A 14,064-nucleotide genomic window follows, 5' to 3' on the forward strand; every position below is an offset into this window, starting at 1 on the left:
ACGTCACAAGTATAGACAAACACAATGTGCTTAAGCTAATAACACACAATCCTTCATGAGTATATTGACTGTACCCACTAAACATTCAAAGTGCCAGTGAAAAAAGTAAGTGAACGCCTGGATTTAATAACTCGTCAGACCTCTTTTTGGCAGCAAAAACCGCAAACAAGCGATTCCGGGAGCTGCGGATCCGACAGCATTCTGGAGGGATTTTAGACCATCTACTGGGTCTGACTGGGCCAAAAGGTGGATTTTCTTTTTTGAAACCCTTCTGTAGTAGATGTATTTTGATGTTTAGGGTCATCGTGCTGCGTTACACAGCTTCTACTGAGCTGCGGCTGGCGGGCAGCGTTATCCTGTATATTATGTTGGGAATTTATTGTCCCCTCGATGATGGGAAGCTGTCCAGGCCCTGAGGCAGCCCTGAATCATGATGCTCCCTCCGCCATACTTTACCATCGGGATGAAGTATTCATGGTGGTAAGCGGTCCCCTTTTTATGCCATACCTAGCGCTGCGTATTCTTCCCAAACAATTTAACCTTAGTTTCATCAGAGTCCACAGAGTCCCATGAGCGTTGTGGAGTATCAAGGTGCTCTTTGGCCAACAGTGATGCTAAACTGGAGAGGAGCAGCTTCCTCAGGGGTGTCCTGCCATGAACTCCATGCCTTCTCAATGTTTTGCATATGGTAGACAGAGGTGTTAACATGTCAAAGTGATTCCTTCAAGCCTTTAGCTGTTACTCTAGGGTTCTTTTTCACCTCACTCGCCATTCTACGTTGTGCGTAGCTTTTGTATAAGTGATATAGGGGTTCACATACTTTTTCCAACCCACACTATAAATGTTTGAATGATGTATTCAATATGGACAAGAACAATAGTTTGTGTTATTAGTTAATAAAAACGTTTCTTCGTTTTTGTAACTTAGATGAAGATCATATTAAAAGACACATTTATACAGAAATGCTGGGAATTCCAAAGGGTTCCCTTACTTTTTGTTGCCACTATATAAAGTAATGAAACTATGTGGATTTAAATTGCATGTAAGACATGTTATTTTCTCTTCTCCTTTAGCAGGTTCTTTATTTTTCTTTCTAAAATGCCTTTTTTTTTTTTTATTTACTTATTATGGTCATAAACAGAATGCCGTCAGAATAAAGCCTACAATAAGATAGATGCCCCATTATTTATAATAGCCACGTGTCGGCACATTTCCTCCTTGATGCTACTTGTTATGCTGCTCAATTCTAAGTAACGAGATAAATTCTATTATTCCCCGGGTGGCAATTATCAGAGCCGCTGACGTTAACCAGCTTAAAAGCACTTGACACACATGCCCTTTCATGTCAGGAAGGTAATTATTTCAATACACGGTCATTGTAATCATTTTCGGCATTTCCGGTGGTAAATTTTAAAAACGCCCAAAAATAAAACTTGGTTGCTGTACAAAATAAAAGTTTTGTTGGAATTCCCCAAATTTCATCATCCTTCTATATCTATTCCCAAATTACCGGACCAGTCTCAGCCTAGCAACAAGGTGCCTGTATCATGCGAATTACAACTTGACGGACGCTGGCCTAAACAGAACCACGTACTTTATATTTGCTTTACTTTATGGTGTTAAAAAGCAGCTATTTTTTCCAAATAGACATATCATGGATTAAATCTTTACAAAGGTGTTTCAAAGCAAACAGAGTAAGCGATCATACAAAGAAAAATCTTCTGCCGATGTCAATGACTTACCGGAATATAATAGACATTCATTTTGGGTGCCTCGTTAGCAGTGAAGAGCATCCCTGAAGAAATGCGATAAAAGATTGTGAAAAAAAACAGCTAACAAATCAGTTTTCATAAAAAGAATACATTAAAAGGTCCTGAAGAGTCACCAAGAGTCATTAAACATGCATGATTAACCCCTTCATGTCACAATGCATTGTCCTTTATGGGTTTGAGGATAACCCGTTGTCCTTAAGGGGTTAAGGTTTAAGTCTTCACATCAGGAAAAAGAGGGCAGACTAGACGGGCCGAACGGGTCTTACATTCCGTCAAATTCCATGTTTCTAAAATATTTGGAAATTTTTTTTTTAGTTGGACGCCCAAAGTAGCAGGTACTGAATTGGGGGGCTGGGGTTTCCATCCCGAAACCGGCATGCACCCAGCCGACAGGCGCACCTAAACACACTCACCCGAGTTGGGATAAATGCAGACATCGTTTACATCTGCCTCTGGCTCAATGGAAGTAAATATTTTCCCCTAAAAGAGAAGGCAAATTAAATACGTGTGTACAGTATACTACTATAAACTGTCAACAGGAATATTTCAAACTTCCAAACCAAAACCGTTTGATGGACAATGTCAATGAAGGCGTTCATCCTTCTTATTTCTATTGAATACGTTCATAAATGACATTCAGACGCGAGGCTTACGTTGTTCTTGTTCCACATCTTGATAATTCTCGAGTCAGCCGATATGACCAGTTCCAGAGGGCTATGAAACTGTATGGATTTAATAGGCAGCCCGTACTGGTGATCCTTGACAATCATCGGACGGTTGGACCGAAGATCATAAATAAGAACCTGTTGGAGGGCAAAGCAAGACGCGTAACTTGTAACGTGCGCAGACTCATCATGCCCTTAACGTTAGACAAATAAAGCTAATAAAAAATCATGCGGATGGGTAATTTTACACTTATCCAAGATTTTTTGCTACTGATTCATGGTAAATGCACTCTGGCCGCAGCCCATTTCACGTCATTACATTGTTTAGTTATTAAGGTTAGGGAATTAGACTTCTCTCTCGTTGAACCCCTCCCCCGCTATCTATACTGAAAGCAGAAAGCATACCTCAGTATGCTTAATCTACACGCTCAATACAACTCACTTCCGAGTCAATGAGGAGCAGCTGCCAATCACCCGCATGCTGTCTGAATATAAGTGTTTTGTTACCTTAGATGTGATTGGCTGCTGCTGCTTTATTGACTTTAATAGGCGCGCTACTTGGGGAGGAGGAAAAAGAGACAGACATCTACGTTTTCTAACTCCAACGACACAATGCGTGTAAAATACATCACCGGAAATGGAACATGCAACGCAAACTACATTTGGGGAACTAGACTGTCCCTTTAAGTGAATAAACAAATACATTGCGAGTGCTTGGCTCGCAGGGGTAAATAGGGTTACCCAAAGAAACACATTGAGAAATAATTGGCTCGAATTTAATTCAGAGCTTTATGATCCTTGTGAGCACCTGTCCAGTCGATGTGCCGACAGCCATATGCAGCGGTCCGCTGAACTTCAGAGCTGAAACCGACGGTAAACTTTCAATTCTGAAAGAGTAAATACATAAGGAGCGGGATTAAAAATGACCGAACCTCATAAAAGAGAACTACAGAGGAGGAGAAACGGTGCCAGAAAACGGATTAATGGTGAAAGTGTAATGCGACCTTGGAACGGCGCGCAGAGATAGCCGAAATTATTTTCCCATGCTAGTCAAAATACAAATTGCTGACATTTTTGCAGTCAGTACAGACTTGTGCAAGTCAGGAAGGTTTCTAACATGTTCTAGAAATGATATACGTTTGTCTATAGCGAGTCAGCACTTTAAAAACAGGAAAAGTACAAAAAATGTGATATGGATATATTGTTATTTATTGTTTTATATATAGCACCCTATATATAATAAAAAGATTTAGAAAAATGAGAACAAGTTTTAAACTTTTAGGTGACTCTACAACTTGTGGTTAGTATCTTTATTTGACGTGTACCCGACAAGGATTGTGTAAAATAAAAAACGTTGCACGTACTCAGTGTCTTCTGTTACACTACTCAAGGCACAGTCTAGAATTCCCACCCGGCTTCTGTTCCTGGGGTCCCAGCACTCCACTTTACCCTGCGCAGGATTAGAAGCGGACACAGCAGTTAACAGACAGGCGGCGGAATGCCATTAGTTTAATTGCTAAACAGCGAAAGACAAAACAAATGGACAGATAATGAGTATCTGTACCACTAAAGTGGAAAAAACATTTATATGATGTAACGCACCCATGTGCCAATATAACAATACAGAGTTCCCAACATAAATAATGATAAAATTATGAAGCCGGATATTCTGATGCTTCTAGCTACTGTAAATAAACGGTGCAATTTTTACGCGATACGATATCACAAGATCAGTGAAAATGCAGGTTTACAGTCTCATTTTTATTCTAAGAGAAGCTCCTACATTGCCTGACTTGCAGTAATGCCGGAATTACTAAATGCCACTTCTTTCATGTTCATCTTTTAATGAAACATGGCCACAAGAAGTGTTATATTACACATTTAAAAAAAAATAATTACGACAGTATGATAACTTCCAATTCTCAGAAATGTAGTTTTCTCCTACAGTCAGACTGTTAAGTAGCATTAAACCGGATCAAACAAATATTCTCCTACCGTACTAACTGGGTTCAGGATTGAACCTAGCTGTAACACGTCCACGCTAGCGTGCTAGACAGGCATTAAAAAAAATCATGCCAAAAATATTTAATCTATAAAATGTATATTACCTCAGCCGTGCCAGCAGCAAATAAGTGATGTGCAGGATTAATGTCACAAACGTTAATCTGTCTGCGGGGAAAAAAGAATATATGCTTTTATTGTGTTCAATAACTTCAATTATTCATGTAGATTACTTAAGTATACTCTGAAAAATGAAGTTTGTAATTATATAATATATATATTTGTAATATATAATATACCGTATTGGCTCGGATATAGGCCGCCCCCGTATATAGGCCGCACCCTAAAAGTTTGGTGCTTTTTTAAAGAAAAAGTTTTTTTTCTTTAAAAAAGCACCAAAAAAAACATGCTGCCACTCTGTCCCCCCCCGAGATATGCTGCCACTGTCCTCCCTCCCCGAGATACGCTGCCGCTGTCCTCCCTCCCCGTGATATACTGCCGCTGTCCTCCCTCCCCGCGATACGCTGCCGCTGTCCTCCCTCCCCGAGATACGCTGCCGCTGTCCTCCCTCCCCGCGATACGCTGCCGCTGTCCTCCCTCCCCGAGATACGCTGCCACTGTCCTCCCTCCCCGAGATACGCTGCCGCTGTCCTCCCTCCCCGCGATACGCTGCCGCTGTCCTCCCTCCCCGCGATACGCTGCCGCTGTCTTCCCTCCCCGCGATACGCTGCCGCTGTCCTCCTCTGCCCCCCCCCTCGACTTACCGGAGCAGACTCCCGGGTGTCTTGCGGGGCCGGCGAGGGACATCTACGCAATACGCGTATGCAACTTCCGGTACCGGTACCAGAAGTTGCATGCGCGTATTGCGTAGATGTCTCCCGCCGGCCCCGCAAGACACCCGGGAGTCTGCTCCGGTAAGTCGGGGGTGGGCAGAGGTAAAACGCTTAGATAACCTCCCGTGCCGGCACCCCCCCCCCGTGGGAAGTGCTGGCAGGGGAGGCTGTCTGAACGTATCGGGGAGAAGGATGCAGGTCCCCTGCACCGCTGCGGGGGATCTGTATCTTAACCCCGCTGCTTGCCCGGCGCCCGGGACTGCATGTCCCGGGCGTCGGGCGCTAGACCCCGAATATAGGCCGCACCCCCACTTTAAAAACTTAAAGTGGGGGAAAAAAGTGCGGCCTATATTCGAGCCAATACGGTATATATATATATGAAAATAAGTATTTTGGCTCCACCTAGTGGCCTTCTGTAGTATGACAATGCTGAAGCACGGGAGGCTGTTCAGACTTTGCACTTACGAGGCATCTGTTTGCAGGGAGTTCAGGTAGCGTCCTTGCTCCAAATTCAGCCGATATACTTCAGAACTGAGTCAAACAAAACAAAAGGGTGAATTGCAAAACACACGCTCATTTGTATTAATTGCCATATAATACACACTTTCAGTAAAATGGTTAAACATGCCAAACTGACATTAACATCATAAGAGGCCGGAGTAAAATGGACTGAATTATTCACTTTGGCCCCTAGGAGAGTATTGACTGATTGCGCTCCGTGTATATATATATTTATATATGTTACCTTGCTCCAACAAAGTACAAGTCGCAGGAGGGATAGTGGTAGGAAAAGTCCCTGCCAAACTTCGGTATCCTCAGCCTGTAGTAGCGGCCGTGCTGGGAGTGAAGCTCCACGTATCGGTCACACTGAAGGAAAACAATCTGTGCGAAGAAAGAGAGCAAGGAGTTTCATTATTATTATTATTCGCTAATGTCCGGGAGAGAGAGAGAGAACAGAGATTTCCAGCAACCTCTAGAAACTACCTGAATTTTATTTTTGGAGAAAAAGAACATTTTCAGTGGGTTTTATTACACAAATGAGCAATTAGCGTCCCTATTTCACAAGACATAAAGCGCCAGCGCCGACAAGCTTCCGATGTGGGAATATTACGTGGAGGGGGACATCACTGCATTATGCAGGGACCCCCTACCCTTAGAGAACGCATGCGGGTGACCATTGAAGCAAACTGGCAAATTACATTACTGGAATTAAGTGAATATTTGCCACACATGACATTTATGTGTAATTTGGGTCATTCTTGAACATTTTTAGAGATGATATCTTGGGCCTCGTTGACACATAAGCAATCACCGGCCTGAGCGCTGGAAGACAAACAGGATATCGCTACGGCCAGCACCGATAACCAGGCACCATGTACGGTACCTTCGAGTAATCCTCCGACAGAACGTCAAACTTAACCACTGGAAAAGAAAAGAAACGACTGCAATTATTCAGAGGAATTGCTGATAAATCAGGTACGCTTCTGGTAAATACATTTCAAGACCAACTGCCACCTTCACAGGTTTCAGCACAAACATACTTATAACTACAGCTTTTTTCCCTTATGAAAGCTAAGATTTGTGGCTCCCTGAAAAAATTACAAACGGGGAGGAAAAACCATCCAAAGCCCTAAACAGCAGGGTAAGATGGCCGCTCGCAGTAATATACACATATGCTGGGTTATAACACATTGGGTTACTTGTGATAAGCATTACATAGGTTTATCAATGTATTAAGTGTGATATTAGGGTAGCAGCTTGAATTTTATTTAATTTTTTTTAATGGCATTGCAATGCTTTCCGTCAACTTCTTTGAAGACTCTGTTGCTGTAGAAAGCAGGCACCGGCAGGGTTCATCCATACGGTGGGTCTCTGACTGTCGGCAGAGGGGTCCAACAGCGCACATGGACACCGCAAGCGACTGTGTCTGCCCAGAGCGACAGAGAACATACAGCACTGCTGGCTTACACGTAGAACGCATACGCCATGCCTTTTTAATGTAATAACATGTAGCATGCGCGATGAGCAGATCCCCTATTATTAAAGGATCTATTTTTCCAAATAAATATACCGGACTACAATAGTAAAAGAGCCATAGCATAGCAGTCATGTTTCATACAGAATTCAATAAGGCCCGTGCTTAAAGCGAGTCAAAATAACGTTACAGAACACTAACCATCGGCATCCAGGCATCTTTCAAACTTCAGCGACAGCTGGTATGTGTCGTAACAGCGGACTCTGGGCTTGTAGGTTCCTGAAAGATAACGAAAGATCGGTTAATGTGTCTGGTTAGACTGTTCGTTCTCATTCCCTCTGTCGTTCTCATTCCCTCTCATTATGTTTTAGAAGGGGTGAGAAGTTTTGTTTTAATCAGAATAGTACTGTATATATATATATATATATATATATATATATATTTTTTTTTTTTTTAATTTTGGATGAATGTATTAATATACTCAGTATAAGTGTTTCCTAAATAGTACTTTGACATGCATTCTTCTAACACAGGGGTGTCTGGGACATTATACCGTCCTGTTAATTTGTGCACAATAATATCCCCATCATAATATATCCTATATCAATATGTAGCAAAACCGTAAAATAGATTATTAAACAGCAATTAGTAAAACAGCACAGGCCTTTAATTATAGAAAAGGGCTAAATTGTGCCTTGTTTATCATTTTTTTTTGCCAGGAGCACTTAATTGTCATGCGACACAAAATTCTTGCCGGGGAAAAAAAAAAAAAAAAGTTTGCATTGTTTTTATGCGATTAAACTTTCCGATGAAAAGAATACATTTACGGATCTGTTAATGTTTATTTAACATACTAGAGAGTGTTACAAATGTTCTAAACAAAAGAGCTATTTTAAAGGAGAATGTTGACGGTACAGACGGTACAGTCTCTCGGCAGTTTTACATAGGGGGGGAAAAACAATCACACGTTGTTACCCGTTGCCATAATGTACTGTCCATCTCTCGACACTTTGATGTTGGTGCTGACTGTGGGCATTTCAAAGTCCTGAATAAGTTCGATCCGCCTTCTGACATCTGCAAAGATATACATTTTATATTATACAACACACACAGCATACAAAAGGGATACAGTTCTAACTGATCACAACAGAGACAGAATATTTTACATGCCCCCATTAACCCCTTCAATCCCAGGGGTTTTTGGTACCTCAAAGCCCAGAGCAATTTTGCCATTTTTGGGGTATGTCGGTTTAGCGATGATTCTCTTTTCCTGTGAATAGTGTACCCATGTAAACTATATATCGTTTTTTCAAGGAGAGATAGAGCTTTCGTTTGATACCATAGTTGGATGATTAGCTGAAAATTTAGAATAAGAAATTTACTAAAAACTAGCGAAGATTAGAAAAATAAACTAATTTTTTTTTACATTTTCCCTCTGAATCCTCACAAAATTAGGTAAAGTGATGGAAAATCCCCTCCAAGTTTATTAATTCAGGTGTCCTGATTTCAGAAATACCTAATTTATATAGATTTTCCAGAATTTGCCAGCTCCAGGGAGCATACTATTAGGTGTACAATTTTGTATAATTTTTATGCCTATGGCTTAACGGGTTTGGGGGTTGTGAACGGGGGCAGGAGGGTTATACTGGCTAGATGTTATGCTAGGGCAATGGGAAGTAAGGTTTTTTAATAATTATTTTATCTTTTTTTTATATATTTTTTTTTAATTTTTTTTTATATTAATTTTTTTACATGTTTTTTTATTTTTTATATATTATTTTTACACAGAAATGGTTAGAGGTCCTCCTTGGGACCTCCTGAACATGCCAGTGATGTCACAATGACATCACAGCTCACGTTATAATTTTTTTTTGTATTATTTATATTAATATTTTAATGATTTATTTAATATTATTTTTAATTCACTAACCGTTTTTTTTTTTTTCTGCTTTTCTCTTACAGGACGGGAGGGGGAGTGAGAGAGATGGTTTCTCACTCCCCTCCCCGCGATCCCCCTGCACCGATCACACTGTGATCTCTATGCAGGTCCTCACAGACCTGCATAGAGATCGCAGCGTCTCTGTGCCTCATCGGAGGGCAGGATATCCCCGCAGGGGATATCCTGTCCTCCGATGACCTTCCGGGTTACGTCACTGCGGGGATATCCTGCCCTCCGATGAGGCACAGAGACGCTGCGATCACAGTGTGATCGGTGCAGGGGGATCGCGGGGAGGGGAGTGAGAAACCATCTCTCACTCCCCCTCCCGTCCTGTATGGGGAATGCCCGATCGCGCGTTTGCAACTGCGCGATCGGGCAGTTTACCGGTAACAGCCGGTCAGTGGGGAGTCCGCTGCACGAAGGGCTGGACGTACATACGTCCATAGGGGTTTCTTTGTGGGCGTTTTTTGGACGTCCCGGTACGTCTATAGGGGATTGAAGGGGTTAAACTCCTAGGAGTCATTGCTCCTCGCGATATTATTCTGGGCATTATCAGCCGGGCAGCACTCTACTCACCCACATCTTTTTTCTGCAAAGCTCTTTTCTTACGATCAGAAAGCCACTGGGAAAAAAAGAAAGAAACACGTCATTTAATATTTTACCATAAATAAAACATTAGGATTTAGTCGATGACATCATACACAGCATGATCCCATGATTCCCCTACGTGTAAAGCCATACGCCGCGCTAATACGGTCAGAATAAAGCAATGGCAGAGCTCCCCGTTACTATCCGCTCCGTCAGGCTGCTTAATTACTGTCCAGGGATCCTTCAGAAAAATATCAGACCCTGCGGCCCTCGTGGGCCTTTCAAACGCAGTTTTAAGATCTGTTATTGAGGAAATGTAAAGCGGTCCACATGCAGCGTGCCATCCTTTTCCAAATACTCCGCGCTTAGAAAGCCACGCACAGGGCAGAGGGGTAAAAGAAAGACTTACAGTGAAACTAAGGAAGCCTTTTCATTAAATCGGAAGTATAAACGTGCCATCACATGCTAAATGATGACATCATGGACGTCAGAGTGCTCTATCTCGCAGAATTTCCTTTAAGATGACTGAGTACACGCGCTAGTCACCCAAAAACCGATGACATCGTAAGGGTTATGGGTGATGTAGTAAGCAAACTACATATGATCAAAGAGTCAAGAGAATTTTCCATTAAAAAGGGAAAACAATATGCACAATGAGATCGTACGAATAAAAAAAAAAAGACAATTAACAAAGAGACGGACGCAGCGTATTTGGCCTAAAACGTTGGGAGAGAAGACATAATAATAAAGCCCCGGACCCCTCAAGAGTATATAGGGGTTTCAATCGAATTTTGTAAGTATTTGGCACAATCACAACACGCCAGAGCCAGTTACCATAACAACCAAGGCATCCGTTGCTCCTGTGTGTGCCCGTCATACCGTGCGTTTAACGTCACGCAGAACATTCCTACACGCCGCGCGTTATACGGGGGATTGGCTGAATTGCCCTGTTTCTAATGCACGGTTAGGAAAGACAGACTTTTCATCTCACGTAAACAAACCTCATCACAACGCACCCGTCAGTAACTACCCCTTCAGCAGCGAGACCGGTAACCCCCCGATACTGCGGGAATGCATTAAACATACCAGGAACACCCGTTTATAGGTATAACTTCCCGAGGACACATGTTTCCGATATAAACACTCAGACATCAATCAGTCGTTGGTCTGGTGACTCTGGTCTTAGATCCAGGATAGCTTTATACCTATCCTAGACGTGTATAAATTCCCTCATTGTATTAGGCTCAACCACTTATGCTGGGAGGCTGTTCCACTGATCAACCACCTTCCCAGTAAAGTAAAACATTCTTACATATGAACACCAAATTGCAAGGAGCTTAACATGGTATGGAGTGCGTTTGTCACATCTACGTTCTGGCCTGTGTGCCGGGTCTGTGACTGTTTTGGTGTGTTCTTATAATACAGGTTCCCGTCTCAGCACTCACCTCAGGCAGGGACTTGCCGCAGCTCAAATTATATATCTTCACGTCATTCACGTTAGAGACCTGCATGTTTGGAGATTTGGGGAGCTACAGGAGCCACATAACCGGGAACCCGAATATCCGAACCAATGGCCAGACACCCACGTTGGAGCTCTGCCGGAACCACCAAACCACGTGTGTAGGAAGCAGGAAGCTGCCGTGTCTTCGGCTGGCGACCGCCATATTGCGGTTGTCAGACTAACAGTACGCGCTAAACCCCTGAGTTCCGTGTAGGGTATGACTAAACCGCCATCTTATGGTTGGCGAGGTGATCGACACGTACCTTACGCCATATTGTGAATGGCACGTAATAAATGGCTTGTAAATGCATTACATAAGCGGATCCAACCTTCACACTATGCATGATTTCTGAGCATACATCTATGTATTTGCATTATAGTAGCTTTTATTTTAATTATGATTTAGTGAATAGGTACATTAAACACTTTTCTTTTATGTGTTCTCTTAAAAATGTTTGGGAACGCCAGTCCAATATATGTAAGGATTAATCCACAAACAGGATTTTTTTTTCACGATCAACTGTACGAATAATAAACCTTTAGAGAGAGGATCCTTCTGGGTCTAAATACAGCCGAGTTGTTATAAGCCTGTTGCTCATTATGTACAATTTTCTTTACTGTGCAATAAACAGTAGATCAGACAACCCCCTTTGCCCACCCAAATGTAGACTGTGTGTTAATCTACAACAAACGCTAAAACTGGGGTATACTTTATACATTGGGGTCTTTTGGAAGTTGCACTCATCCCATGGGGAAACACACACCAAAATGACAAAGGGTGTGCTTAAAATGCATAATTTATTGTTTTCTCCCATACTTTTGAAGAGAACAAACAGCGGTAAAAGCAGTGAATGAAAGGACCTTCTGGACGGAAGCTGAGGAATGCCCTGCTCTGGTTCTGTTGGTTTGGGGCCAAAACACATACAAGCAGTAAACAAAGAGAAAGGGAAGCAGTGAATGGGATGTGAATGCATGATTTGGAGCCCACCGCATGTAAGCAATCATAAAATTGGCAGTGAATGAAAAGAACCTTCTGGAAGGACCCGGCAGTCACCCTTCCTTGCTTATGTTCAATCTGTACAAAAAAAGTATGAAATCTAGGGGCCTAAACAATGCGTCTCTATTGAGTTGGGGTCCGCTATTAGAGAGGAACTTCTGGGGATCTTCTGGGTCTGCCCTCTCAGTCCCCCTGTTCACTTTAGGTCCGCGGAAGAGCAGCAAAGAAACAAACAAACAAAAAACATAAAGCAATTCGCTAGTACTAAAAGGATTACTATGTCACGGTGTCCAGCAAGTCACCTGCAATACAATAAAATACATAAAGATCGAGCCTTAGGACAACTCTAGTCTACTTCCATTTTTGGAAGTTAGCCAAGGGATCGTCTTACGGCCGTCGCCACCACAACTATGCTGACCTGGGCCCGGAACATGCATGGAACAATAACGAAAAAGAAGCAGTGAAATGAACGGGCCCTTTGAGAAGGAGGGAAGACCTGTCCTGCTACTATTGACTTTAATGTCCACTCCAGCCCTGCGTTCATGTTAAGTTTATTTTGTACGCCCTGCCGTGTGGGAGATGTATTACTGAGTTATTCCCATCCATGAGCTTTTACATCCCACATACTGCAGGGCAAGACTTTACCTGTTGAGGTGGGCATTGTGTGAAAGGTATATGTGTCCAGGAATAAACATGGCTGATGTTGTCACCTCACCGCACAGTTTAGAAAGACCCGTTATACCACGTATTCCAATTCTGTTGACTTGGCGCCCAACATTTGCAAACAACTTAAGGAACAACAGCGAACGAGAGGAGCCAATTACATGTTTTGGGAGGACTGTAGGGACTTCTGTCCATCTTCTGTTGACCGGAGACTCATGCAAGCAATGAACCAGAATGCTTCTGTTAAAATAATAAAAATAAGTGAATGACCAGGGCCTTTTGGCGGTAACGTGGGTACTGACCCTCCAGGCTTCTGTTGACTTGGGTCTCTGCAAAAAATAATAAATAAACAGACCCTTTATAAAGAGTCTCGGGTCTAACCGGCCCTGCTTCAATGGATTTGAAGACCAGCATCATTAAAAATATGACAAAAAAAGAATAGCGAATGAATGCGGTTCTACATCGAAAAACAATATATCAGTAAATAATCTCCCAGGAAATGTACGCAAAATATGAAGAAGCCATAAAAGAAACGCACGTTAGAAACACTGGGGACATTCTGCCCAAGTTCTCTTGGCTTGGTGCCCAAAACCTGTTGGCAACAAATACAACAGAGATGGACCATAAAAAAATAAGTTGGGAAAAAGAGGACACGGGGAGGACTTTTGTGAGGAACTTGTTGGCTGTCCCACTTTAGTTAACTCCAGGGTCAAAGAAAGAAGCATTCATTTCAGAAAGGGGTCTTTTCTAAGGAATGTGGAGACCACCTTGTGTCTGTAGACCTGAGACACAGCACCTGTAGAGAATGAAGGAGAATGAAGGATCATATGGAAAGAAACCAAAGTACTGCCTGGTCTCAGGTGGGTTCTGACCCACGTGCAAGCAACGTGCAATAAGAAAGCCACAAATGAGATGTTATAGTCATAAACAGACCACTTTGTGCTTTCATACAATCCCAACTTGAGACAGATATTCAGTAGATATAATGTAATAAACCCGTAAACAACTTGGAATTTTGTTCATTTTCTCAATAATTTACCAAATAATGATATATTTTTAAAAATAAAAGTAATCTAATAATATATATATATATATATATATATATATATATATCTATATATCTATCTAGT

General features: G+C 42.1%; 1 protein-coding gene across 1 annotated transcript in view; it reads right to left on the bottom strand.

Moving 5' to 3' along the window:
- Positions 1-11,386, bottom strand: part of NOL10 (nucleolar protein 10) — a 24,010-nt gene extending 12,624 nt beyond the window's left edge. The window contains exons 1-13 of the mRNA XM_053459507.1: positions 11,219-11,386; positions 9,762-9,807; positions 8,222-8,320; positions 7,448-7,525; positions 6,656-6,693; positions 6,017-6,153; positions 5,737-5,802; positions 4,546-4,606; positions 3,802-3,887; positions 3,246-3,324; positions 2,426-2,575; positions 2,186-2,252; positions 1,743-1,795 (exon numbers count right to left, since the gene is read on the bottom strand). Coding sequence (XP_053315482.1) covers positions 1,743-1,795; positions 2,186-2,252; positions 2,426-2,575; positions 3,246-3,324; positions 3,802-3,887; positions 4,546-4,606; positions 5,737-5,802; positions 6,017-6,153; positions 6,656-6,693; positions 7,448-7,525; positions 8,222-8,320; positions 9,762-9,807; positions 11,219-11,284 — 1,026 coding nt within the window. The 5' untranslated portion in view covers positions 11,285-11,386. The remainder of the gene's footprint in view (positions 1-1,742; positions 1,796-2,185; positions 2,253-2,425; positions 2,576-3,245; positions 3,325-3,801; positions 3,888-4,545; positions 4,607-5,736; positions 5,803-6,016; positions 6,154-6,655; positions 6,694-7,447; positions 7,526-8,221; positions 8,321-9,761; positions 9,808-11,218) is intronic.
- Positions 11,387-14,064: the final 2,678 nt, after the last annotated feature.

This window comes from Spea bombifrons, chromosome 3, assembly GCF_027358695.1.
Source record: "Spea bombifrons isolate aSpeBom1 chromosome 3, aSpeBom1.2.pri, whole genome shotgun sequence".
Lineage (NCBI taxonomy): Eukaryota > Metazoa > Chordata > Amphibia > Anura > Pelobatidae > Spea > Spea bombifrons.